The sequence below is a fragment of the Anser anser genome (assembly GCF_964211835.1).
Source record: "Anser anser genome assembly, chromosome: 20".
NCBI lineage: Eukaryota > Metazoa > Chordata > Aves > Anseriformes > Anatidae > Anser > Anser anser.
This window is the reverse complement of record NC_139741.1, coordinates 2,934,242-2,962,063: the sequence shown is the minus strand read 5'-3', so window position 1 is coordinate 2,962,063 and position 27,822 is coordinate 2,934,242. Positions and strand designations below refer to the sequence as shown.

Sequence of the window (27,822 nt, the reverse complement as noted above, 5' to 3'; positions counted from 1 at the left end):
AGCTGTCTCAGGGACAAACTTGGAGAGTGAAGGGACTCCTGTACTCCTGTCTAATGGCGACTTGCATTAAAGTGTAAGTTGGAAGTTGCTTTGCTCTCTAGTTGCCAATGCAAGGGACAGCAGAGACCGACTCACGTCAAGCCGGCTGGGCCCTGCTCACGCCACGTGCACACGCAGCCGGCAGCAGGATGGGGCCTCAGCCTCCTGCCCACCCCCATGTGCTGCGCGAAGCTTCTGGAGAAGGAAGGGTGCTCGAGCTGCCCGCGGGTCCTGCCCTTTCCCTCCCATCTCCAGGCACGAGCATGTGCCTACAAAAGGAGTGGAAACTTGGCAGGCTGGAAAGAAGAGTGCAGTCAAGGGTCGGGAGCGGAGCCGAAGTGCTCCCGTTCTGCCCTGTGGGAATTACACCAAAAAGGTAACAGGAGCCGGGAACGCGCTGCCTTTTCCACTGAGCCTCCCAGCGCCATCCCCAGCAGCTGGACGGGCACGAACTGGTCCTGCACAAGGACGGACACTTAGGATGTCCTCTAGAGACTGCCTTTAGAGAGCTTTGGTTTCACTTCCCAGCCTTAAAAAATAACTGATCGTGGTCACGGCCATTTCTTTGGGGTTCAAATTCTCTTTAGCTGGCAGGGTCAGTCCACACGGGCATGGTGCTAAGTGGCACAACGCTGTGAAATGGGGTGATTGCCAGGTTCAGCCCTCATTAAGCTCAGAAAATGGGTTAATAGTTAAAAATTTTCAAAACGTGCCTTTTCAGAAGACAGAATGCTTTAGCAATTCTGCTCCGTGGATGTCTCTGCGGAGGAGAATCTGAAGCAGGACTTTCAAACCTACAGACCTGAGGCAGAAGAGGGAAGGCATTTAGGTTTTCTTCCGCATTAAGCTGTTTATGTGAAGTAGTACGAGGAACAGGTAATGGACCTTTAAATCGCCCGGTCCTGATGCTCAGCAGGCCTATGACAAAGTGATCTGGCAGTAAACAAGTCTTATCAGGGCCCCCACAATTAACTGCTCTAACTAGAGAATGTAAATCACTCCGCCCCAGCGGCCGTGTGATCCCAATTTGCACCTCATTCAAATCAACTAGATCGCCATCATTTACACAGCCACAGAGCTTGGTTGTACCTGCTCTAAGGTGAATCCTTGCATTTAATGCAACTGTATAAGTGGTAAATGTTAAAACTGGGGGGAAAAAGAATTTCCTGAGCCTTTCCTGAGCCTTTCCCCCTTAGGGGGTCCTCCTAAGCAGCCCAGTGGATTTTAACCAGGTGCACAACCTGTGAGCAGCTTTTAACTCTGTTCTCAAATAAGTGTTTTTTACTTTCTAGCAGAGAAGGGTTGAGGTTCTGCACGAAACATGCTTTTATTCGGCACAGTGAAGGGATATTACCTGGGAAGCCACAGCTTCCCTCAAGGCTCCTGAAGCAGCAATAATCTGATTTTTTCTGTACAGCTCCTGGCACACATGAACCTAGTGTTAAGCTGGTGCCTAAGGACACTACTCCAAAACAAATATGAAATGCAAATAACTTATTTAAACTATAATACAATCATATTTCTTTTTTTAGTAAACATAAATCTCCTTCTTTATTATAATCACATCTTATCACATACAGAGTAATTTAATACAAGATCTACCTTCCTACACATTATTGCATTAGGGAAAGCAAACTTTTTCAGTGTTATTTATTTCAAGTGGAATCTCCAGGAGGCACTCTCTGGCTCTGGAAGGCCTGTGTCCTGACGGGTAATTTAGAAGAAATTTTTAGCCCCCATTAGGTAGCAGTTGCTGATGATGTATGGTTAGAGCTACCTGTAAGCGAAAAAGTTTCTGAACTGGCAGAGCAATCTGGGCGATGACGTGGGAGATACCCTGAAACAAGAAGTGCCACCCCTCCCATGAGGTGGAACTGACTCTCAAAATACCTCTCCTTCAATTTTAGTGAGTGTCCACACTCTAACTGCTATAAACAGGCTACAGCAAGAAGAACTTCAGGTCAACCAGAATGAGGCCTTGAAGGGTAAACACCACTTTGCTGGTTTGCTGAAGGGCTCACCTCGCCCCACAGTAGGAATGAGTCACGACAAACTATCTTGACACCATCACGACTCAGATTTCAGTCCCTGTGGCTGCAATTTGCCACTGGTTTTTGGGGAGGGCAGGCTCTGGAAGGCGAAGAGCCCAGCATCTCTCTGGGAGATGCGGCTGCCAGCAGCCAGCAGCCAAGCCAAGCAAACAGTTATAACGTTGAGGGAGACCAGAGAGCGGAAAGCGAAGTACAGCGCTGCCACAGCCATCCAGCCTCCCGAGGAGATAGCCAGCGCTATGGCTTGTGGTTACCTGCCATACCCTTTGTTGCACAACAGGAGATTCGAACAGCTCCTAGCCATTGTGGCACCAGGGTTTAGTATACTATTAGGAACATACTTTGCGGCCCACATAATAAACACTTTATCCAACTTAGTAAAACAATCCCTAAGGCAAAATGAGTGTAAACATATGCACAAAACAACTGATATGTGGACAAATACTTGACAATGTGAGTATCGAAATTTGCCAAGTGTCATTCTGAAAAGCCCATGACTTTCTAAAACAAGCTATGCTTTTTATCTTTGGTTTACCAAAGATTATAGGCAGCCACCAATATTTGGTATCAAAGCTTAAACCTCAAGTCGCTGCAATCTCCTACCCATCAAAACATTTCCCATGGTTTTATTAGCACTAACAATGAAGTCAATGGGAGAAGAATCTGCCCAAAACCAAAACAAAAATCTCACACGCCACATTTTGCACAAAATGGGCAAAAAGACTCTTGTAAGACAGTATCACCTAGTAGGCAACCACACACATGGAGTCTATATATTACCCCTTCCCAGTGCAGGCTGGTAAAAAAAAACAAAAACAAAACAAACAAAAAAAAATGAAATGCGGGAGAAGAGAACAAAAGCATCCCTCATTCACAGAAAAGCCAAAGATCATTCGGGCAGATATAAATAGGCTAAAGCGCAGTGTGTCTGCAGCAGGTACCAGGTAGAGAGGTGGAAAGCTTCTCTTCAACCAAGCTGTTTTGAAAACAGCTGGTGGTCTGCCAGCAAAACTCCCATCTCTGTCTTCTGAAAATCAATTTTAAAAGCTCAAGAAGGGATTTGGAAAGGATACAATTAGCTACTGTTGTTAAGCAGTAGGATGTTTTAAACACCAAATTTAACAGCAGTGGAGAACCCTTCCCAGTCCATCTCTGCTTCTTTACCTGATCCGTGATTTACAACAGCAGCGATGAGTAGCGGCATCGTGGTGCCAGAAAACCATTACAGACTCTTCTGCTTCTCTCCAGTTCTGCTCTAGAATAATGACCAACAGCCAAGTCTTTTGCTACCCAGACGTGGTCCTGGGCACCCAGCTCTAGGTGGCCCTGCCTGAGCGGGGGCAGGACCAGGTGAGCTCCAGGGCTCCCTGCCAGCCTCAACCTTTCTGTGATTCTCAGTGCTGGGAGACAAAATAAAACCTCAACACCAAATCGAAAAAGGATCACCCCTATGGCTGTTGTTATCTCGAGAGGAAGGTAACATGGAGCCCTGACAGTATCAGATCACCTTAAACGGGGATCTGACACCAGCAGTTACGCTTGCCATCTGTCTGGGTTAACTCTGTACCTCCGTTCGGTACAAATGTTGGCATTTAAGGAACAGCATGTACCCACTATGGGTATTCCTAAATAAATTTCGCCACTGACAACCCATGTGTTGTCAGTGTAGAGTCCTGCTACCTTAATATTCTCAAAAAGAAGCACGGCAGTTACAGAGCAATTGTACTGCTACTTGCAGGGTGGGAATTTTGAGGCGAGAGGATGGGAAGACAACAGGCAGGGAGGTGGAAATCACTGCAGCTGTCCCAGGGTGAGCTTTTCAGCTCCCAACCAGAGCCCCGGATGGCACGTGGTGTTAGCAGATAGAGCCGATAGATCACAGACAGAAAGAGACCCCTGGAGCAAAACTCCATTGGAACTACAGCAGCAAACCAAAGACCTGGTAGGGGAAAAGCTGAGCTGTTAATCATTTATTAAAGTAGTAATTATCATTCCCTTACTCTTAAAGATGCTAAAGAAAAATAGTATCTAAGCTTATATGAAAAAGCCTTATTTTTGTGGAATGGGGGATAAAAAGGTGAATCCCGGAGCTAAAAGTTTAATATTTGGAGCACTATCACTGGAAATGTCAAATTATTCCTATATACCACAATTAACTTCTAATCTATTCACATTGCCTTTTTTATATGTGACTCTTCCTGAGATATATCCCACATTTTTCATCATCATAAGACTGAATGATAATCTCTGGCTTTTAACTAGAGCTAATTCTCAAAGCAAAAGCTCTTCCCAGCAAAGTCAGATGCAGAAGGATCAACTGTGCAAGTTGGAGCAAGTTATCTCTGCAGTTGTTCTGAAATAAAGGGATTCCTTCTCCACTGCGAACCCCCAATTAAACACGAGGTCTAACACCAAGCTGCTTTAGATTTACATCTCCTTGTAATGCCTTTGATACACCAAAGTCTTCCTTTTAAAGTCTTAACCACAGAATAGCGTAGCGAAACGACTCTGAACCCATTTAAAGTGTTTGTTCTTCCCTTCTGCACCCTTGGATGGCAGTATTCATAACGACAGAGCCTGACAACACTCCCTTTTCAGAAGTTTAACTGAAATATGCATTTGTCTTTCAATTAACAGCAAGAGCCTATATATAGGAAGATTACCTACACATTATGCCACATTTCTTTGACCAGTTATAGACTGTAAAGAACAATGATCGAAAGAGAGAGGCTGTAAAACCAGCAAGATGCTGCCTGTCTTTTAGTGAGAATCCAGCCTTTAGGAAGGAAGCAGCAGGAAGCATGAATAAGATCTTGTATCACTATTCAGCTGCACAGCCACTTGATAGTTCGGTTTCCTTAGGAATATCCCTCCTGGATATAAGCTGAATGGAATCAGCACAAGATTCGTATTCTTTTGTAACAACTCCAATGTTTGGTAGCTTTAATTCCTTTCTATGAATGGGCGTGTGTATGTGTTATCAACACACATGAGTAAGTATATAATACACTTACAAAAAAGTGATTTAAACAACATCCACTGTCCTTCGAATCAGTAATTCTTCAGCTCAAATTCCTGAGGATCTCGGGAAGCTGAAGTTTGTCGCGGATACTGCTAAAACACAGTGCAACAGCTGTGGACATTGGGAATCCTACAAACAAGTTTTAATTTTCAGCAAAGCTATGCAGTCGTAAGTCTCTTGGACGTTGCTGCCTGGCAATCCCACCCCGCTGTGACTTCTAAGCTTGTATGTTTATAGTATCCATAGCCAGAAGCTGCTTGATGCAGCTTATACTTGTCTAATTACAGCTTAGCAATTATAAGCAGAAATCTGAAGTATAAAAATCAAACATTTTGGTTAGCTACAGAGTGCGCCTTGTGAATACTGAGTCAAACAAAGTCCTTCAAGTCCTCTCCGCTGAGCTCCTGCTGTCACAAACGGTGCCACGTTTTGGATGAGACCAATGCCACCAGCAGCAGGCTACAAAATACCAACTTGTAATTCCAAACTTTATTTACAAATTGGACTACATAGTTTATTCATAGCAAGAAGTGCTTTGAACTTCTAAATGGCCAGGCTGAACAAAATGGTGGAAGTTTCCCCTTTGAATTTGCAAGAGTTTACAGGCTGCTCGGTTTAGAAATCATGTTTCTTCACTAGATGAAGAGGAGAGGCTGCCTGAGGACATTGTTTATTAAAGCCTTTTGTTCAATTTACAAATTGAAACAAATAATTGTGGAGACATTTGCAGCTATGGAAAAAACGTGTTTACAAAGTGGAATAAAATACAGACTAAATACATTTGGATTATACTAGATCAAAACATATGAGTTTCTAACATAGCATAAAGAACGGTCAACCCTACGAGGACAGAAGGAAAGGCGCCACTGAGTCATGTTTTTTATAACAATCTGGTCACTTAAAAGATTCTGGATAGTTATACACTCCGAGTCCTTAACATGCACGAATCTCACAGCCACACTCACCAGCGACCAGCCCCGGAGATCAGAGGGAATCCGCCCTAGGATGCACCTACCTGCTCCTAACAGACCACAGATGCTTCCCACCGGGGAAGAAACCCACCTAACTTCCAGCTAATATTCTGTAGGAATATTTCTTGTGAAAGTTTTGCTTGCTTTTTGGTTCAGCCTCCCTCATGTGATTTCACTTTTGAACTCTAACTGGATTCAGAAATTGAAAAGCCCTGTTGGAGCACCTCAGCCCTCCCTCCTACGAACACGGCGCTGCTCCCTACACAAACCCGTCGCTCTCCCCAAATGTCTTCCATGGCGAGGTTGCCACCGCTTGGAAGATCATTCTGCAGTCTAACACAGCTCGGCAATCAGACTTATTTCCCCAGTGTCCAGAACATATTCCTCTAAAAACATCAGGGTCTGTCTGAGCTGACATCTCAGTTCAACATCTTCAAAGATCACAGACCGCCTTGACTGCACAAGCCATGAAATTCCTGGTTATTTTAAAAAGGACCTCGTATTTGGCATGGAGCGAGGCAATTATATCAGAAATAAATCTCGAAGAGCCCCACCAAGGCACTGGAATTATGTCAGTGGAAAAATGGCACGAGAGGGACGAAGTTCTGGTCCTAAATGTTAGCTCTAAAAAGCTTATGTAAACAGCTATTTCCTATAACGTCTTAATTAATGGCATGATGATAGAATCAAGCTCTGTCTGTAACACTAACTGGAATTTCCAATAAAAGATATCTATCACCGTTAAAAAAAATACGAAGAACAGAATTAACCAACCAAACCGTACCAGTTTGCAAACTACGTCCACAGGAAAACCGCCATAACTGCAAGCTGAATCCGATGACTAAGGACAGCTTTTGTAGCACAGAAGTATTTTCTTAACATCAGTAAAATATGTTAACTAATATTATATTTAGTTAGCTGAACTCCACCGGGGATTAAAGGCCCACTGTGCCTAACAAAACTTTGTCTTGAAGCAGACTAGCAAATGTTATTTTAGTACAGAGTATTTGATAGCTAATCATGCTATAAAACCATAAAATAAAGTTGTGTTTATTGGTACAATTAATCCTTCCATAGCCCACAGGGCTACATAAGAAAACGGGGGGATGAGGGAGTTCAGGCCAAGGGGGTGGGGTGAGAAATGAGGGATTACTGGCAAGAGGGAAAGACCAGGACTGAAATGGGGGATGTTACTCAAAGGGAACTATTATTGTTGTTGTTGTTGTTATTATTTCATTATTATTCCAGTTGCAACCAAGAACACTCTCTCCATTTGGGAGTGCCATAGAGAATAAAGGCAAATGCTTCACAAAAAAGGAAATTCACTCCCCACCAAAGCTGAAAGCCTGCTCCAAGACTTACAGAAGCCAGCGAAGCACCAACATGACAGTGCCCAGCGAGGTCAGAGCAGAGACCACCCCCCCCGCCCCATCCCAAACCAATATGTTCTCACAGATAATGCAAACTGAAATTTATTCCCCATCTGAATTTGTTGCAATGTCTTCCAGCTAAGAATAAGCTGGAAGAGAAACCGTAAGAGAAAAAAACATTTTGTGATGGAAGAAACATATGCTGGAAATCTAGCTAGCATGTTAATTGTGGTTAATATGTGCATCGAATTAAGAATGTAAACAACACTAACACTCAGAGCCTATGCACTGACTTCCTATTTTCATTTTTACAGCTTTGGCATTAATAACCAGCAATTGCTTACAGTTGCCAAAGGCTTCTCCTGCATTTCAAATGTGAGTTACTGTATGCTAATGGATAGCAAATGCTAATAAGCCATAACATGTCTTCATCTTGAATAAAAAAATGCACGTGAGGAAGATAAGGAGAAAGCTGCAAGTTTTGATAGTGCTCGGTTTTATACCACGTTGCTCTGACCAACCTCTACGGAGCACACAATGGTGACGAGTAAAGTATGAGGTTTCCTGCGAATACCTCCAGAAGGCCTTGGGGATGCACACTTGACACACCAACAGCTGTAAATCTCCGGTGGTTTATGTGCCGATCTGCAGACTGAAAATCACCTTTGGTGTTACGAGCTATTCCCCAGCTCTAATGGAACCGGCCCTACAGGGCCCAGGCGGCACCCAGGCGGGGGCCCAGGCTCTGTCATGCCTCCCCCTCGGCCAGGGACACGGTGTGGCGCTGGCACACGCTGTGCAGCAGTGGTGATCTGCATTTCTGAGGGTGAAGAACCGCACAGAAATCATTTTCTCCTATCTAAGGAGTGCCTATAATTGCGATGACAAAAAGGAGAAATCAATGATAAGCAGCATCTGCTAAGTTTTTGTATTCTTTATCTTAAATTCCAAACCGGATTAAACACATGAGAATCTGCTCACCCCACCTCCCGTCACTGTGTGGGACTGCTGACCAGTTTACTATCCCCACAGCACGACCACCCCAAGGTCCCAGTCACACTATCACATCAGGCACGTTTAAGTGCAGACCAGAAAGCAGCCAGCCCCCACGTTCCCCGCTCTGCCAGTGGCATTACAAACTACAGGTGGTGAAAATAACACACATCTGCCAGAAACACAAGGCACCAGTGAGACAGGAGCAGCGATTACTCACGCAGTCTCAGGAATGGCAGTGTCCTCAGCTGCTGCCACCTTGGCCATGGGCTCAGGTTAACGTTTGTGTTAGGGAAAAGCTGTCAGCCTCCATCAGGATTAGGCCAACGCTGCGTGAGGTGCTGTGCACGCAAGTTGTGAGACAAAAGCTCTTCTCAGGAGAGCTTCCTTCTAAATTACAGTAAGTATTTATATTATCATTATAAGTAATTGAAATTGTAATAGTGTTCCCAGCACAGCATCCCTGAACAGTCCTGGGAATTGATGGTGATATCAGGCTGCTGACCAAGCCACGGCTAGCAACAATTAATATGCAGGAAGAATTGGGACGTGGTGATTTTTCTAAAATACATCATTATTTAATGGAACCATTGCAGTATTTCTAAAGATAAAAAATGAACTTGCGGGATGGAAATAAACACAACTTTTTAAATGAACCTAATAACATGAAAGTAATGAGTTTGGAAAACAGATGTGGACAAAAGAAAGAAAAGGCTACAGTACACTCCACGCAATCTGGGAAGGAATGATAAAAAAATTTACAAGCTGTTTTGAGTCCCGAATAAAAAGGGTAATCAAGCCAGGCTGAGTTATAAGTGGGAAGGGTACAGCATCCTGCAGCAGAGACTAAGCAGAACACCTCGCCCTTCTTTACTGTATGCTGAGGCTCTCCCGTGTTGCTGGAGCTCCAGCCTAATCCCGGCAGTTAATAATTCACGTTGCGTACTGTAAAGCCTCGTCACCCTTTCTTTTCCCTGTGTCTGTTTCATCTTTTGCATTCTATTAAAGCAACAAACTGCTTGGGTATTTTTGTTACTCTGTCACTGACAAACGCTGGGGCAGGAGGTGGAGGAGTAAGGAAAAAAAAATCAAATCAAAAGGTAATGTAATAGCCCAAAGAAAGGCACCTCGTTGCAAGGCCAAGTACACCCACACTGTTTCCATGATGCCCAGTTGCCTCCCCTGTTAATGGTGATTTATGGTAACATCTATGCAAGAGATCCATCGTTAGCAAAGCCATGTTACTCTGTACAAAGTGGCTTCTCAAAATGGCACTGTGAGAAAGCTCTCCTCTGCAGTTGTTTTACTTTGCCTCTGAAAGCTTTCAAATTGAACTGCTAAAGTTCAGCCAGCATCTAATTTTAACCGTGAGTTCCAGGAGAGAGCAAAGCTGGTGGGAAGATTACAGAGTTCCTTGAAGCTCTGACCTACAACAGGAAGAGAGTTGTCAGCCTTCATGTCTCTCACTCTAAATCCCAAGGGAAACAACACTGGCAGAATGTTTTATAACACGTTCCCACTGTAAAATTTTGTATTTGAGAAATCTGATGCTTGCTCACTCCTTCTCCTAGACCTTTGGTGTGTCAGTAAAAACAGATGACCTTAAAGGAGTAATTTTAGTTTTGCCTCTGCTCTGCAGTAGGGATATTCAGGGTTGATGGGGCTCTGTTTACAAAATCACAGAGAACTGATACTACCCAAGAGCAACACATAGACCTGCACCTTTAAAATATTAGCAAGGAGCTGGCAACTTGTAGCAGCGCAATAATGTCTTTTTTCTGCCTTCTCGGGTTAACTACATAGCTCGAGAAATACCCACACGGAAGGCTGCAATCTGTGATTGTCATAAGGAAGGCTGAAAGGCTTCTGTCAAAGGGCCAAGGAGCAGCATCTGTTAAAAAGCTCAGGAAAGAGAAATTAAAAATAAAGTAATTGGACTATGATATCTCTGCTAGTGAAATCGGATACATTTTCTCTTCAAGTCACGCGTTTTAGCCAACGCAGGGTGGAACAGCCCAGACCCACGCTGCTACCGAGTGCCCGAAGGATCCCGATTTCAGGTGTTGCACAACAGCAACTGGAATACAGCAGAGTAACCAGGCACGCTCCCATCCTGCCAGCAAAGAACTTCTTTCCTGACAGTAACGAAGGTGTGGTGACAAATAACCAATAACAGGACAGGATATGAATAATAAATACTGAGAAACTGCTATTCCATAATAGGTCTTCAAGCGCACGGGCAGCTGAAGGAATTCAGTCACCCTGGAAACTGGAACAGCTTAAAAAAAACTTTTTCCCCCTCATTCTCATTTCTCAGCACTTCAATCCCTGGGAACGATCGCTCGAGCCACAGCTGAAGCCCAGCGAGTCGGAGGCAAAGGCGTACCTGCAGCTGTGAGCAAACCCACGCCCCAGCGCCACCCGACCTCAGCAGGGCCGGGGACCACGGCCGCCGGGAAGCAGGCGGTAACACAAATCATCCATCCTGCACTCACACAATGGCTGATTCTTCTGTCCTGGAATTTCCCTGCGCAGTGAATAGCCATTGTGCATCCCTAGTGTAGAACCAGCATGGCAAGGCCTGACAAAGCCTTCTAGATCCACCAGCAATTTTGCATTTGCAAAACGGCCGCGGCGGTCATTACATGTGCTGGCCACTGTGTGAGCAAAGACAAGGGCTGCTCTCTGAACTTTCTCCTCTCCTCTGTTCCTTTGGATAATGAAAAACAGAAACGCCATTCTGGGACTCAGAAGCGTTCTGAATGATCCAACAGTTGTTACAGACCTCATGTTATCTGCTCCTGACCCTAAATTGAGACGTCTGTTAGTCAGGGATGATGATTTTTGTGCTCATGAATAATTAGTTTTGCTGGTTTAAGGGAAAAAAAAACAACTTATTTTAATCAGAATCTAAATGAAAAATAGCTAAAAGCTACACCCTAACATCTGCCAGTTTAACATAGACTTACAAATAGAAATCCAGAGGTACAGTCTCATCTCAGGGAATTACGTGTTCAAATCCTCACGTATGGAGATGAGAATGTAAGTGTTAACATTTAGTTTTCTGCCACATAGCCGAGGCATTAGGATGGCTTAATGAGTCACTGTCTGAAACCAATAGCAAGTTAAAGTTCCTCTCTCACATACACACACGCACACATTTAATTTTGTGTATAATTACTCAGTTCTGAGTAATGACAATTTATTAGTATTTTCCCATCAAATGTACGAGTTGCTAATGTACAACATGTTAGTAATACACAATGCTCCTTTCCAAAGAAGGCTGGAGTTATTACTGTACCAAGTGTTAAACGTAACCATCCATTTTATTCCCCTCATCTCTCCATAAAAGTATTTTGAAGTGAACTTAGTGGCTGTGAAAAGCACATTTTTCTAACCAGGGGATCCATTTATAAGGGTGAGAGAGCAGTTCAATATCCATGATTACAGTCTGTACAAATCATCAACATTTACTTACACAGTCACATAAAGTATGGCCAGAAGACAACTTTGTCTTCAAGGAGCAAATGGAGAGCAGTAATTTTCCTTTTGTATTTAATACAAAATATACTGCTATAGCATTTCAGAAAAAATAAGTTTCTGTGCCATAATATCCTGCTTAACTTTGTGTGGGTTTCCATAGGCAGCTAGTTGCAGTGTAAAGGGAGGCAACACAGGCAACAAAATGCTGAAGAATTACACCGTGTGCTAGGTCAGGAGTGCATTAGTTTTGACCTCTTCCTAATAGTAACACAGCAGTGAAAAAGGTATCAGGCAAAAGTGAAAGCTCCCAGCAGTTACGGTGTTATGTACAGACCTAACCCTGTATCGGAGTGCCATACTGATTCAGCCACAGCACCTGGGTAATTCCAGCTCGTAAACAGTACTGCTGGGCTTCCTGGAACCTCCTGTCTTCTCAGGATTTTGATCCGCTAGCCAAAAGCGCTAATGGAATGTACACAGTGCATAAAGTCCCTCCGAATGCGCTGATTTCAGGAAGATGGGGAGGGAAAGACGACAAACTCTGTCTGGCAACGCCCAAATTGAGGTTTCATTTGAGAATGCACAGTCCTAAGCCAGCACGGGCTTACAGAAACTTGGTATTTGTTACTAGGATTAATTAAACACGCTGTTTTCCATTATTAGCGTTATAAAAAGGCAACGTGAAGGGGGATCAGAATGAGAATTCATACGAGTACTTTGAGAAGCAATGCTTTCAGTGGATGAATTAACAACACTTCCAGGGGCAGGAGCAGAGCTCTGGTGTCCAAGCGCCTCCGACAGCTGCTTCCATGCACCCGATGGCATCTGGACTGCTCGGGGCTCCCAGTGCGAGCAGGAGGCCTGCTGGACCTCACACAGGTCCCTGCTTTGCTCCTGCGGCCTGCTGGGTCCCCAGCCCTTCTGATCCACAGCCTCGTGGCACACAACCAGGCCACGACACCAAGTTGCACGCATGTCCCGTCACTACTCGGATCCTGGATTTTAGCTGGGTTTTGAACACACAGCGCAAACTTGGAGCTGAAAGCGCCTTGCGGAGGCCGCCACCGCACCTCCTCCTGCACCACCCTCTCCCCCCGCTTCCTGCGCTACTGTTCCCTGCGTATTTAACACGGCTCTTGTTGGGACAACGTCCTTGCATTTCCTAGCTCCTCTGCCGAGACGTAAAGCACGCAGGACCCTCGCACGCAGGCGAGAGGCAGGGCTCCTCAGCGGGAGGCCGCGATCCTCCCTCCCTCCCTCCCTGACCAGCCGGCTCCCCCGCCGCCAGGCCGCTCTCGCCCCACGGAGCGGATACGGCTAAATGCGGCAACCGGGCCGAGCGACCGCTCCATTCCCATGCTTCTTTTATTTACCCACTTCTATTTTAAAAAGCAGCATGTTCCCTTGGCCCTGGCGTGCCTCCCTCCCCCCGGAGCCCTGGGTTATGTGAACATGCGAGTGCCAAGCGGCGGAGGCGTGGTGGAGCTCCTGGCCCGCCGTGACATGCTCCTGACGTACTGTGTGGTCAAGGAGCCGGGACTGGGGGGCCTGAACGAGGGCCAAGCCTTGCACTTCAGCTTCCTGACCTGGCAGCCATTCAGAGAGACCCTGCTAAGTGCTATTTCCTAAATACACTAGCTTTTCATAACAATCTTACCACATTGCTTTCCTTTACAAGCTCTCTTAAAAGAGAACTGGACTCCTTCTGGTTAATCTACACAGACTGCATTTGGAAGCCATCAGAAACTGAACTCTAAACAAAACGTTATTAATGTGTTGTAATCTGCCCTCAATGTTCCAGATGAAAAGAAAATGTTTTATAGTTTTGGAGTATACATTTTAATTGCCTTTTAAGAGTGCATATACTTTTAGTGCTCTCTGTTATAAAACTGCAGTATCTGTTTCTTGATAACTGTTGAATGATCTCAGCTATTTTTATTAGGTTTTCTCCCCCACCCCGGTCCCCTTCCTTAAGCTACCACCACTGTAAGGCTTTTTCAGACCCTTTCTGATATTAGGCTGGCAAACAGTTTGAGCCTAAGATAAACTCCATTATAAACAACTTCTTTACAACATCCCCTCACTGTAAAAACACTTGGATCCAGAAAATTAGTTCTCTAAATGAACTTAGAATCCGGCTACTTTCAGTATAAATCTGATCCAAATAAAGGCTAGACCGAATTTTGCAGATTTTTGGCCCTTTCCTGCTCGTTCTTGTCACCGTTAGGAACGCTTGGCTCAGGAGCCCTCCTGGAGTCGAGCTGGGCAGCAGTGGGGACACCGGCGCCGCTCCCCGCCACCACGGTGAGGGTTGTGTCCTGTGGTGGGGACGATGCCAGACGCAGAGCAGCATCTCCCCCAGGCCAGCAGGAACCTGCGTGAGATGTAAGCCTCAGAATTCCCCCCAGGCAGTTCCCTGCTTCAAGCAGGTCTGGGAGGTTTTGAGGTGCTGCACAGCCTTATCTGCAAGCAGCCACTGCCCAGCGCAACGAGGTCTTTCAGTGGTCACAAAGCACCTGGCGTAATTTCCACATATCGCCTGATTAGGAAAGTACGTGATAAAAATAAATAGAAATCAAGGGTCACAGAACCAACCACGGCTTTTGTTGTTCATTAAGTTGCAGTTTCAATCGATGACAGGAATGCTTAAAAATACTCCGTTTCAGGAAAAATTAGGCATCTGGACATCGCTGTTATTGTATATGTATCAACAAAAGTGCTGGAGAGGAACGGATCTAGCTAGCCAGTTTTATGTATGCGCTCCTTGAAATACCAAAGCCTGCTCTCTTATTATCCCCCTCTTACGCACCTTCAGTATTAATTGCAAGATAATTAACTTTCTCAACCCCCCACATTAACTCCTCCTGTGATGTCTCTAACACCTCCCTAATACCTTTTTGACTTGCAAGATGTTATTACTTGATACAACGCAGGCCAGGATATTTCTCAGTTGGAACTGTACTCCGTGCTTGGAGAACAACCACTTTTCAAAGTTTTCCTCTTATGCAATTAAACTATTTGAAATGGCAAAGCCCCTCTCTCACGTCGGATTGGGATTCACATAATGCAAGTAAACTACAGTTTATCGTTGTTCTTTTAGTTCTTTTTATCTTCAAAATTATCAGCGCTTGTAATTTTTTATGTTGTTTTTAAAAATATTTTTCAGTATGCAGATGTGCTTGTGAAGATTAATGGACTGGGAACACTGAAATCTTGTATTAATCAACTACAGAGAAGGCAACTGTTAAGTAAAATTTTCCACAGTGCTGCACACATGAGTTTAACCAGCAACTGCACAGGCTGCGGAGAACATCCCTGGTCTCGGAGGATTTCTTCTGGGCCTTCTCTGAGGCAGTTTTAACTTAAGTTCTGTGGCGATACCGGTCATGGATGACTCTCGCTGCTAAGCTGTTCTCTCAACACTAAAAAAGTCACATCGTGAGGACCCTGTCTCGTGTTTACCCCGCTCCCAGCTATTACAAATAGCCAATTCATTCAATGGGGCAATCAATCTTTTGGCACAGTGATGGCAAGCTCCATCCCTTGTCGGAGGCTCACCTCTCCAAGCGCTCCTGAACTCCAGGACTGAACCCCAAGGGGTGCTGGGCCACAGATCCCACCCCCCAATAATCTACAGTCACCCCCAAGATCCTACTTCCACCCCCACTACTGGGGGAGGCATTCCCATCAAGTGATTTAAACACATTATATGGAACGAGAAGTTTGTTGTCTGTAGCAGGATGATGCAAAAAGAACCACCCCAAAGCACTGACTGAAAGCCGGTGTGCGTGTATACATTTAATTAATGACTACGTTAATTACACCACTTTCATTACTAATTGGATCAGTTTGAACCTGCTACACATTGAGAGTTAACTCGGCAGACAAAATTGTTACTGTAAACAACTGGTTTCTTGAATTAAGTAATTCCACCAATTAAGTAATTCTGCCATGTGTAAAGCAAACCCTACCTTAGCCATTTGTGTATTCTTGACTCATTTTCAGCAACATGCTATTGCTCAGTGCTTATGTGTACAAAATCCAGCACCATTACTCACTGCAATCATTTCTGAGGGTGGATCCATTCACGCTGGTTGAAATAACTGAATGGAAGTGATGGGAAAACAAGTTCTGTGAAAAGGTCCTGATAAAAGGAACACTTAAGTTTTCAAATGCTGCTTTGGGTATAAACTTTTGAGGTTTGTCAAGCCTGATTACAGTTTGAAGACTAGCAATCCTCGCTTCAAACATTTTTACTTGGGATTACTACAGAAAACAGAACTTCCCTCCAGAAGCACAAAATCTCCAACTAGCTCTGAATTTGCCAAAACCAGCATGAGTTGGACATCTCGAAAGAAAACTTTGTTTGCACTGGTCATGTTAAATCTGTCTGTGAGGGCAATCTGTGGTAAATGATGAAGCTACTGGCCTGCAATCAGCTCTCTTCTCACCAACAGGTAACACTGAGTCAACTGAAATCACCACAAGGAATAAATGTGAATAAATAAAAAGGCAAACAATATCTTAGTTTCTATTTTTAGCTTCCTAAAGCAAATGGAAATTATATAACTATTTTGAAGTAAATAAACACGTCAAAGAATTTGCTCTTGACAAGTTGCACATTAATACTGATTGAACAGTTCCTATAGGCAGCACTAGTCCTCAAGTGTTTTCTTCTAGACAGAAATTAAAGAGCTGTACGTGAAACAAAGAAAAACAGAAATCAGAGATTGATCTCTTTAACACATAGTTTCATCTTTAGGATCTTACTGCTATCACATCTGCAATACAACATTTCATGTAAAATTCTGGAAGTCGAATAAAGTTCCACCTGTTATTAGTATTAAGAGGCAATCCCTACGTATAACACTGAGCATCAGACAGAAGCAGATAAATTAAAAATCACTGCGGTTTGTAAAAGAGCACTGCTTGGGAAATAACCTTTTGAGCCACTGGAAAAATCCCGAGTTCAATCAACTTTATTTCCAGTACAAAAGCAATTTGATTTTTCCCATCAGAAATCAGATGAAGTAACTTAAGATTTGCCAGTGATGGGAATTCTTAACTTGTGGCATAAATAGAATCTCCTCATTATTTTCAGCTATGGCCATCTATATAAACATCCATTCTAAACACAATTCAGGAGAAAAAAAACTGTATTATGTAGTTATCCTGGGTACCTGAGATTAAATTTAAATTTCCCCCCTTTTTATTAAAAAACCTACTTTAATTAAGCTGAAAACAACAATCAACCCACAAGAACCAACAGACTTGGCTCAAACTACAACTGTACAGTGAAATCTGATTTGAGCAAAGCCCAAACCATTTACATCACTGTGAGCCTCAGAAAGCTACAGCTATTTCTCTCTGCTCATCAACTGTTACTGAGAAATTAAAATACAGATGAAAACACAACTTTTTAGGTGGTTCTCATGCACTCAAAAAACATTTCCTAATGCATAATACTAGTCAAAATTAAATAAATTGAAACACCTTGAAAAGAATTATCCTCACTACAAAGCATCCAGAAGATCGAAAGTTACTCCTGTAGCAACAGCCTCAGTGACAAAATAGTTCAGTATCTATTATTTCTTTTTTCTGAAATAGCAAGCATATTTGCGAAAGGTTTTGTCTCTAGACTTCCATGATCGATTTAAAATACTCATTACAGGAAACAGAGTGTGCCTAACAGGCAGGTTGTCTGGTGGTCTCCTGCAGCAGCAGATCAGAGCGAGGGGCAGCATCTTGCCCTTGCATTATGGCAAATACAAACCACACTTTATGAGAAACCCTCTCTTTTCTTTCCCAGGTATACATCTAACTATCCAAAGAAATTTTACTGAGGACCTCCTCTAACTTTGACTCATACACCATGAACTTTCTTCTTCTGCAATTTAATCCAAATCTTTTTGAGGTTAAAGTGAATATTAATTCATAATATATCCAGAATGCAAGAAAGAAACAGGGTAGGAACTACAATTCAGAACAAGTCCTGCAATGGCATCTACCTCCTGCCCTGCCTCCTCTCCTTCCCTCCTTTGGTGATCCGGGAATAAATCTATGACACCACGGAGGAGGGAAAAAGAGAAGGTGAATGAATTATGTAAGACCCCAGATGAGAAAAATGGAGACGGAATAATTTCTGAATACAATGCTGGCTACCTAAAGCCTGATCCGAGACAGTTCTTAATTAGTGTTTTAGAAAACACTTGAAAAAATGAGGTTGCTGGAGTGAAACTGGCTCTTGCAGGGATGGTATGTTGCTCTCATTTATCCATGGCTCATTCCTGCTGACTTCTTTTTGCCAGCTGAAAATACATTCAGACTATCTGAGGACAGGTTCCAAAATTTTAGATCCCCTCTGTCAACAGCTAGGTGATCATCTCGTCTGCAATACCTAGATGGATTGGCTAACTTTCCTTTTCTGTTTTAGTATCAATGATAGTTTCTTGATGGGTATTCCAGGTACTACCGACATTTGTGTCTAGGTTGTAAACCTGGGTCTCTTAAATCAGGAAAGCACTATTTCAATCATCTCACTATGGCATAAGGTGAATCTATTCAATACAGGAAAAAAAACAAGGGCAGCTGATACAATAAATAAAGGATTCCTTCTGGCCAGAAACCAAATACTGCCATGCACAAGACTAATCAGGGCATCTCTACTTCCCAGTGGCACAGCTAAGAACTAAGCAAAAGGCAGATCACTGGGGGTGCACAGGCAATGGGAGCTGGTACCTGCGGCACCACCGGCCTTCCGTGGGCCCGCGGCGCACACGCAGTCCTTCTTGAAACAGCTGCGGTTTAAAAGGTCACGGTGTAAAGTCATCCAATTAAAATAGTAATAAAAGAGTAAACATTAACTCACAATTTTTCCTTAGGTCTTTCTTACTTCCAGTTGCTATCATTTCTCCCAGAGTCGGCTGCACCTTACGAATCTGCAAGTTTATCTTGATTGAAAATCTTCGACTTCTCAGTTTTCAATGTAAGAAAACTCATGTCCTCCCATTCCAAAATGCCTACACCTAGCTCTCAAAACTCCCACGGTACCATGACTACAGCAATTATCTATTATCCATATTATTGCCACTACCGGGACAGAAGTACACTGAGACATGGTAAAGCTGTCCCAATAAAGGAAGCTCACTTTTTCACACTTCAACAAACACCAAGTTTTTGTAGCATGCAAAGAAGATGAAGATAAACTCCTGGTATAGACTGGCACACATTATCTACCTGATGGGCTCTTGCAAATATTCTGTATAGTCCCATTTGCTTAAGTTTCAATCATTTTTACCCAACCAGGGTTTTCAGAAAATGGAAACACGAAACACTTTTTAAAGAGAAACCGAGATAAACCTGTGCCCAAAAAACCCACTGGGCAGATCCTGGAGAACTGTCAGTTGGCCCTGCTCCACGGGAAGGAAGGCAGACCGCTCTGTTCTTGATTGATGATAAGGATGCTTTGTTTAATTTTAGGGAAAAAACTTTCATTTTCTGATTGGCGACCAGATCTCTATATTACATGACCAGGAAGCCAAAGTTTGGTTTTGCAAGTGATTTATCAAAACCAAGCCGCCTCTGTAGGATGACGGAAGGGAAAACAAGCACGCAATGGTCAACAGCAGTTTGTTAAAATGCAACTTAACTTCTGCGAGCACATCCTGTGCCACCCACCCATCCTGAACCAGCCCCAGAAGCACGGCAATGGGAGAGGCAATCTTGTAGGCTCAACAGCCTTTTAGGGAAAAGTTTGCTAATGGTTTGAAGCCAGTGTTGGAGGCAGCTTCCCAGCTCATCTGAGAGATGAAAATCAGGCCAACTCCAAGGACCATCTAGATCCTATACAGGAACAAGCTCCAAGAAAGGCAATACAAATAAAAATCCAGCAATACTGTCAAAAAGACAGCATCAAGACACGGGAGATCAAACAACAAATTGCTTGCTGTGTTCTTGTTTCTTATCTCAGAGAAATCCTGGGGGATAACGCGCGTCCACTGCAAGTGCCACAGCAGGCATCTGCATGCTGGCAATGCTGCTCCAGTTTGCCCTATAGAGCACAGACAGAGCTCTTTAATTGTGTTTATTGGCCTGGAATAGGACATCTAAGCAGAAACTGTAATATTTGGCACGTAGTTCTCTGTATTCAAAGAGTTAAGCTATGTCCTATAAAGATAAAAATCTCCACTTTTATTATTTTGTAAGGCTGCCTAACAAATGAGGATCCAGCTGTAATTGTAACATTCCAAGCTCTGAAGGCGCCAAGTTTTACTAACTATAATTTAACTGGTCCAGTTGATGCAGTCCAAATTCTTGTTTGGATAATCAGCCTTTGTTTAAATATGTACAAAAAAAAAAGCATAGGCCAGCATTAGCCTCTAGGCATGTCATGTGAGCTTATTACCCCGAAGCTTGCAGTAGCAGACACTCATGCACAAGAGGAGGATTATTTTGCTAGTATTACTGTTACGGTAACATATAATCAGACCTTCTTCCCTCTGACCCCCCCACTCTTTTTCTCTTCTTTTTTTTTTCCCCTCCACAATTCACAAGTCTTCTTTCCAAGTTCAAATAAAGTTTAAAGGTGAAAAGGTCGAGAAAGTTTCATGACTGGCTGTTGAAAGAGGGAGAAATAACCAGGGTCTCCAAGTTTGCGTATACTAAAAGCTCAACAATTTTATATTTTGCTGCAATTCATAACTGTACAAATCCCTTTTGTTGGATCTGTTTGGACTGAAATTAAACACTTGTTAATAATTTATAACTTAATATAATTAGAAAATAATACTAACTGTCAAGCAACTATATTCAATACATAAAGCAACTTGAGTGGCTTATTAGCTTATTTGTCAAAGCAACAATTTCTATATATTTCAGCTCATTTCTACTGGGAAGAGCAGTTAAAGAGCCACCCAGCTTGCTTGGAAATCATTTATCCACCAGCTGGGAGCAATTCCCAAATTGCTGCACCTCACCCACATCCAACTGATGCTGGCTCGCTTTGAAAGCAGCTGAAAGCTGCCTCGGGAGGTGCGTGAGCAGCACGGGAGGGGGACGGCCGCAGCACCGCGCCGCTGTGCACACAGAGCTGCAGCCCCCAGCAACGCGCTGCGCAGCGCTCGCTCCAAGTTTTGTATCTCAATGAAAGTAAATCGGTGTTTGGCCAACAAACTTTGGCCTGTCAAAAGGAGCCGTTTAAGAAACAGAAAGCTCTTCGTGCCTTATATATGCCAGTAATGCGCTGTAAAAGCACCAGGGCTGGGCACAAGGCTGCCTGCTGGTTCAGAAGGTGCTACCTTCTCCATTGCTAAACACAAACAAGAAATACTCTGTTGTTTTTTTTTGATTTCTCTCTCTTTTTTTTTTTTCTGGTGGTGCTGGTGGTTGTTTTTTTTTATTATTATTTTTTCTTCCTTTCTTTCTTTCCTTTTTTTTTTTTTTTTTTTCCTGAGGAGTAAAACTGACTTCTAAACTGTCACGGTTTCCAGTTCTCCTGGAAAGCAGAGAGTGCTGCTGCTGACCATGCTGGGCAGTTTGGGTATTTGTATTTCCTAAGTACCAAAACGTTAAAATATTCCCCAAATACTTACAGGTCCCATAAATCATTAATGTTGTTGCAAGAAACCTACTATGTTAAGGTGAAACAAAGCAAATTCAACTGCGTATGTTGAGCCAGAACCTCACCTGATCCATGTAATCTCACTGCAGTCATGTCAATGTTCATCAGCTGGAGGATCTAGTCCATTCAAGATAAAAGTTGCTTCATAAATGTTCATAACACCTGATAAGCTAACGGCTATGATCCTGTGACACCAAAAATCACTTTTATCTTTTTTAAATCACTTTCCTGTACTTGTGGGCACCTATGCCAACTCTATTGTTGTTGCACATTAACGATGTCAGAAAATGTCAGATTTAAGTACATAAAACAAGAAAGTTCAGATTCCAAAATTAGTATCTGGTCTCAACTCAGCCAGGTCTGTCCAGATGCTGTGATTGTGTAAATTGATTTGAAGTCTGTGATGCCAGAACAACTTCCATTAGGTAGTGGTCTGCTCACTTGTTTTCATCTATCTACCTGATTTCATTTCTAATTTTGCTTACTAAGTAAGTCTCATCTTTTCATTCCTTTCAGCTCCTCCTCCTCCTCTTGATTTTGTTTTTGTGTCCCACTGCCTGCAAACTGAAAGCTGGGCACGTCTGGTCATAAAGCAGCCCCCCGAACGGCTTCCAGGAATCACCTCTTTTCCTCTTTACAGTTTCCCCTTCCTAAACCTACTCGGTTTTGTTGTCTTATTTTGCTTGTATTCATTATCCATCTTTCTGAAATATTTCAAGGAAGGGGATTAAGACTTCACAAACTGTACATAATTTATTAGTATTTATTAAAAAATTAAAAAATGTTTCTTATGCCTCACTGAGAAATCAAATGGTACCTGCTGAGAAACCAGAAGATGATGGCCTTCTCGATAATTAGTGTAGGCCTAATTCTTCTTCCTTTAATTCTTTAATCATTAGTTAAGTATGAAAGGTTTCCTTTTAAGTGAATCTTCTAAAACACATGGAAAAAGATATGAATCGATAAAATTGATCTGTAACATATTTTTACTTGAGAAAGGATTACAGGATTGGATCTTAACATTATATACCTAAAGCCATTTCTTGTTCCACTGCCTTTATAGTTCCAAAAAAAATGTGCATTTTGGAGACAAAGGCCTTTATCCTCCTAAGTGCTGCAGATTTCATGCCAATCTCCCAATATAAAGCAGACTTCAGCCTTATACCCAAGAGAAATGGTTTCGGAAAGATTAGATTTTCCACCACAAAATAAAATCCTTGTGTGGTGAACCCTACCAGCTTCAACACTACCTTCCTCCTAAGTGCTTGTTCAACACAGAGAAACCCAGCCATCCTATGTCCTCTGTTCCAGAATGGAAGTGGTTTCGTCATTCCTCTGTTTTTGTGCCAGCCAATTTTTCCACGTATAAAATTTCCAGAATTGTCACATATATCTATCTGAAACTTGGGAGGGATGGCAACCAAAATCTGTAGATTTATCCACTTTTTTCCTTATTCTGTATAATTTTGGAGTGCAGAAAACAGCACACACTGCTCTTACTGTACAAAATCCGTTCTTGTTATGGTGTTACATAGATAAGACTAGTATGAATGATGATGAACAGAAAGAACATACCTGGATGTAAAAGCTCTTTTAAGCCAGCAAGGTATTTTTTAGAGTTGCTCATCAAAGCTGTGTGCTTGTAATAGGATGTTACAGGGTACTAATTTGCTAAGAATCTAGCAGCTCAACAAAGAAGAGAGGAAACTTTCTTTAACTGTCCATTGGTAGGAAGGTATTTTATCAATCATCCCCACGTTAGAAAACACAGATTTTCAGGATATTTCAAAATCCTTTGCCAGTAATCAGATAGGACATGCCAGGGAAGGAGAGAAATATAGACTTAATACAATGTAACTGCTGAGGATTAAATTTTAACACCACCAAAGCCACACAAAAAAGAACGAGTTCAAGAGTCAGAAGATTAAAACTGCATGTAGTCAGCTTGGGATTGGTATACCACAGATGGAAACTTTCTTGACAACACACAGTTTAAATTCTAGTTAGGCTATACTGTGATTAAATATTTTTACAATTTTTGAGTACATCCCTTTTTTTCCTACTGGCTACTGTAACACAAAAGACATCTCTTGCAAACATCTACTAAAAAAGTGCAAGTAAAAGCCATTTAGGTTTCCAGCAAAGACATAAAAGCGAAACAGCTAATGGACATCCAGGGTAGTCATTTCTGCAAAATCCATTAGTTACTGAAAGTTCTGGAGGGCTCAGTTTTTACAGTAAAACCTGTAAAAACTTGGTATCCAGTTTCTCTATTGGGACACCGAGGTGCGAAGATCCAAATGACGCTGGAACTGAATGTGTATATTTGAACCTTTTGAACTCCATCTGCCCTTCATAAATTACTTTACCACTAGCTTTAACACATTTCTAGCCTACTGTGCTGCAAAAATAAAGAATCATTAAAATAACTGAAAATGCAACTAACTTTGTAACACTTCCAGTGGAATTCGTCTTTGTTCTGAGAGATGCACACCTATAACAGAGCCGCAGAATAAGGAAAAGCTTCCAGATCCCCCAGTGAAATAACATCTGTCTTCACACTATTGGAAACTAAGCACCAGAGCCCCCCTCCCCAAACTCAAAACCATTTAAAGTAAATGAAAATTGCACCGTACAGAAAAAAGACAGTTGCTCCTTTCCATCTGGAAACGCTGTCAAATGGAAGCAAATTCCACAAAATTCCCAACTGGTACAAGAACATAATTTTGCATCTCGCGTGCTCAACACAAGCAAGCAGCAGCGCTCTGCCCGACCTGCCATCACCGAACACATCTCCACGTTTCTTCCGACAGCAGGACTAGGAGGTGACAGAGGAGAGCCATGGAGGCAGCTTGCCCTGCATCTCCAGCCCCAGCCCCAGCCGTCACACCTCACCCAGAAGATCCTGCGGGATCCCTCTGGCACCAAGGATCCTTTTGTGTCTCTGTGTGGGCACAGATGGCTTCTGGAGCTTCTCAAGCCCATGGGGATCTGCTCTGCTCCTCTTCGTATGAGGTGGGTCACGGATCTGTACCTAAAACCTGGTGCTGGGTACTTCACTAGCAGGTGAGAAGCCAACCTTCCCCTGAAGGCGGCTGAGGACACTGCTAATTTAATGGAACTCCTGTCCCAGGCAAGGGCAGATTGCTCTTTCTGCACTGGACCAAGAGGACAGTGGCTTCTAATCCACACCAGCAGACAAACAAAAACTGCAGGATTTTAAGGCAGCTCCATCAGACAACCTAAATTTTCCTGGTGATGTGTAATTTACCTCATTTTATATGCTAAAAAGTAGTTTTAGGAGCATCATTGTCCTGACCCAGAACCGTAGGTTTGAACCTTGACTTCTGCAAAGGACTCTTGCCTTTCCCCTCTGCAACTCCAAAACCAAAAGTTATCATCAGAAGCGGAACGGAAAAATAGGCCCTTGCACTTCTGATCACCTGTGCTGTGACGGCCCGGCCGTGTTTGGTGCTGCGTGGCCCCAGGGCAGCGCGGTGCTGAGCAGCCTGCCCAGGGCATGGCTCTCACCTCACCGGAGGAGCAGCAAGGAGGAGATCCGTGCCTTCTCTACAGGCAAGCGCTGAAATCGTTCACGTTTTAAAAAATGAATCCGCCGTAAAGACAACAGCCCCAAAGATCCTTAATAAAAACTGCCTGCGACTGAAAGAAGAACTCACTCACGCGGGAAGGCCGGGGGACAGCAAAGCAGGGAACCCCGCTAACACCATCCCAGCTGCTGAAGCACGGCGTTAACGTCCTTCTGCTGGACATAACGCACACATGCACAGGGAGCAGAGTTCTCGTCATTATTTTTGAGACTGTCAGCATGTTTGTAGACAGTCAATCATAGGGATTTAGGAGAAAAACTATGACTTTATTTGAAGTCCGGGAAGAATGGGAAGGCTGGCTCGCAAATCAGACAGCACAGTGTCGTAAGCAAAACAATCTGCAAAAAAGATGTTGCTTTCTCCTACACCTTCCCTGCCTGCAGAGAGAGCTCAGCATTCAGAGCTGCGTGCCTGCCAAAGCCTCTGCACAGGAACTCTTCAGCTCCAGTCCTGCTTTCCTAAGGACTTTCTTTGCGTTCAGAAAAATCACCTCGTTTCGTTTCGATCTCAGGTTTCTCGCTTATAAAAGAGGGAACCACCCATCTTCCTCTCAGAGGAAAGCTACGAGAAATAATTGATGTCTTAATGTGTTTTCAAAGAGGTCAAACAGTATAAAAATATTACTGCTTTTCTCTTTAGATCAAAATGTTATCATACTGTATCTGGACTCTGTATTTCAATTTCTTTTTAAAATATCTTGCTAAGCAGCAAAGGGACACAGTAGCTGCCATTTACAGGTCACCTCAGGTCTCCTGAGCTAAATACGCCCTGGGGTTTTAGCAAGACACAGGAATTCCAAAAGCAAAGCTGCCCCTAGTACATAAAGTGCCTCTGATTCACAGAATGACACAAATGTACAAGAAAAAAGGATCTCTGATTATTTTTTGTAATGGATGGCTTTTAGATGGGCAGAATACACTTACGCATTTCTTTAACCACCAAGCAGCAAGTGATTTTTAACAATGGACTTGTGTGAAGTGCTACTTGCGTATCAAAAAGACTCGGAAAAAGAATTTCAGGGGTTGAGCTCTCACTGCGTTTTAAGTCCCGAACAAAGACCAAGATGCTGTAGCTGCACAAGCCTGTGCTCTTTCATATTGTGGGAAGGCAGCCCGGCGAAGCTGCCTGCGCTCTGAAACACAATGCTACCACGAGTTCTTAATACTTCAGACTACTAAAGTCATATGAAATCATTTGAATAAAATAAAACTCTTATTGCTTCCCGTAGGGAGGGAGCAGGAGAGCTGCCGCTCCATCCCTGGCTCAAGAGTGGACTCGCAAAGCACCAGAAGTGCAAGCGCTCACTCTGACTACGCTGCACGCGTTTTTCTACCTCTAAATCAGTCTGGGTCAAACTAGACCTGCCTGAATTTTTCGCACCTTTGCAATGTATGAAGAAAGAACCCAAAGATTTGTAGCTTTGCATTCCCTTTCCCAAGCTTAGATGGTTTTGTTTTCCTTGCTTCCCAGCTCAAAACCAAGCGTCTATCATTTACAGACCTCCAAGGTTTGCTAGAGAACTTTGTGAGGATCACTTTGGAAGGTGTTACCACGTTTCAGCCAGAGGGAGGCAGGTATAAGCCTTTAACAAAGTCCAACAACCAGAGTGGTCGTCATTATTTGTTTAAATGTATTACCAAATTAACCTGGAGGGTTTCAAACAACTCCAGTATCTCACTGTCATACATAGGATTTGCAGTCATTACAGCTCATAAGATAGAAAGTTCCTCACTTTCTGATATAAAGCAAACAATAGACAAGAAACCAACCCGAATCATACCAACAGCACCCCCCAACCCAAATACACAAAATTTAGCAATTTCCGAAATCAAAGGCACGCAGAGCCAAGTTTTTATCGCTCAGAACTCTTCGGTTCTAGAACTGCAAGCAGCAGCAATAGGTAAACACAGGCTGAGCTCAACCAAGAGCTACGGTTTCATCTGCTGGGCACCTCACCGAACAGCAGAGCTCAGCCCTGCCTGATGCAAGCCTGAAGTCATAACATTACATAATGCGTAACAAAATGGTAAATTACAGGAAGGCAAATCTAATGCTTTTAGGAGCCCGGTGATATTCCAGCACACATTGCACATACAAAAAAAGGTAGCATAAATTAATTATTTATTTTTTCTCTTATGCCATTTTTTAAAATATATTTTGTTTCACTAGTTGATAACCTTAGAGACAGAAAAAAAAGCATGCTGCTGGTGAAGTACGAGATCACACCAAAAGAGCTAAGGTTTTTAGATGAAACAAGAAGCTGATTACACATGCACCGAGTATACCAGTCACTAAGCGTTTCTGGATTGCAGGGATAAGATACTCTCTTTGCTTATTACTGCCTTCTTGATCCAAAGAGATTTAAGCAACTGTTTTCAATTAGATGTTTTTAAGCTAGTAAAACTACATCCATAAAGACATATTTATAGAACAACTTAAAACTAGAAGAATTAAAATGACTACAAAACTGATGAATTCCATTCCCCCATCCCCCAGAATCATTTACTGACCATTAACGAGCAAAAAGCACTGCAATTTTAAGAATTAATCCACTGTCGCAAAATTAAATCAGATACACTAGTAGGGATAATGACAAACTGGTGGCTCCAGCGTTGTCAGTTTGCGGGTGATACAAGTTCAAGTCGTCTGTGCTAGTGGCCACT

General features: G+C 43.1%; 1 protein-coding gene across 15 annotated transcripts in view; it reads right to left on the bottom strand.

Moving 5' to 3' along the window:
* The window catches only part of BCAS3 (BCAS3 microtubule associated cell migration factor), a 357,470-nt gene that overhangs the window by 82,093 nt on the left and 247,555 nt on the right, over nucleotides 1-27,822 (bottom strand). The window contains exon 24 of one of the 15 annotated variants that reach the window (XM_083806824.1): nucleotides 1-27,822. This exon is cut by the window's left edge and continues 19,164 nt beyond it. The exons of the other annotated variants lie outside the window; for them this stretch is intronic. Coding sequence (XP_083662950.1) covers nucleotides 27,797-27,822 — 26 coding nt within the window. The 3' untranslated portion in view covers nucleotides 1-27,796. 15 annotated transcript variants of the gene reach the window in all.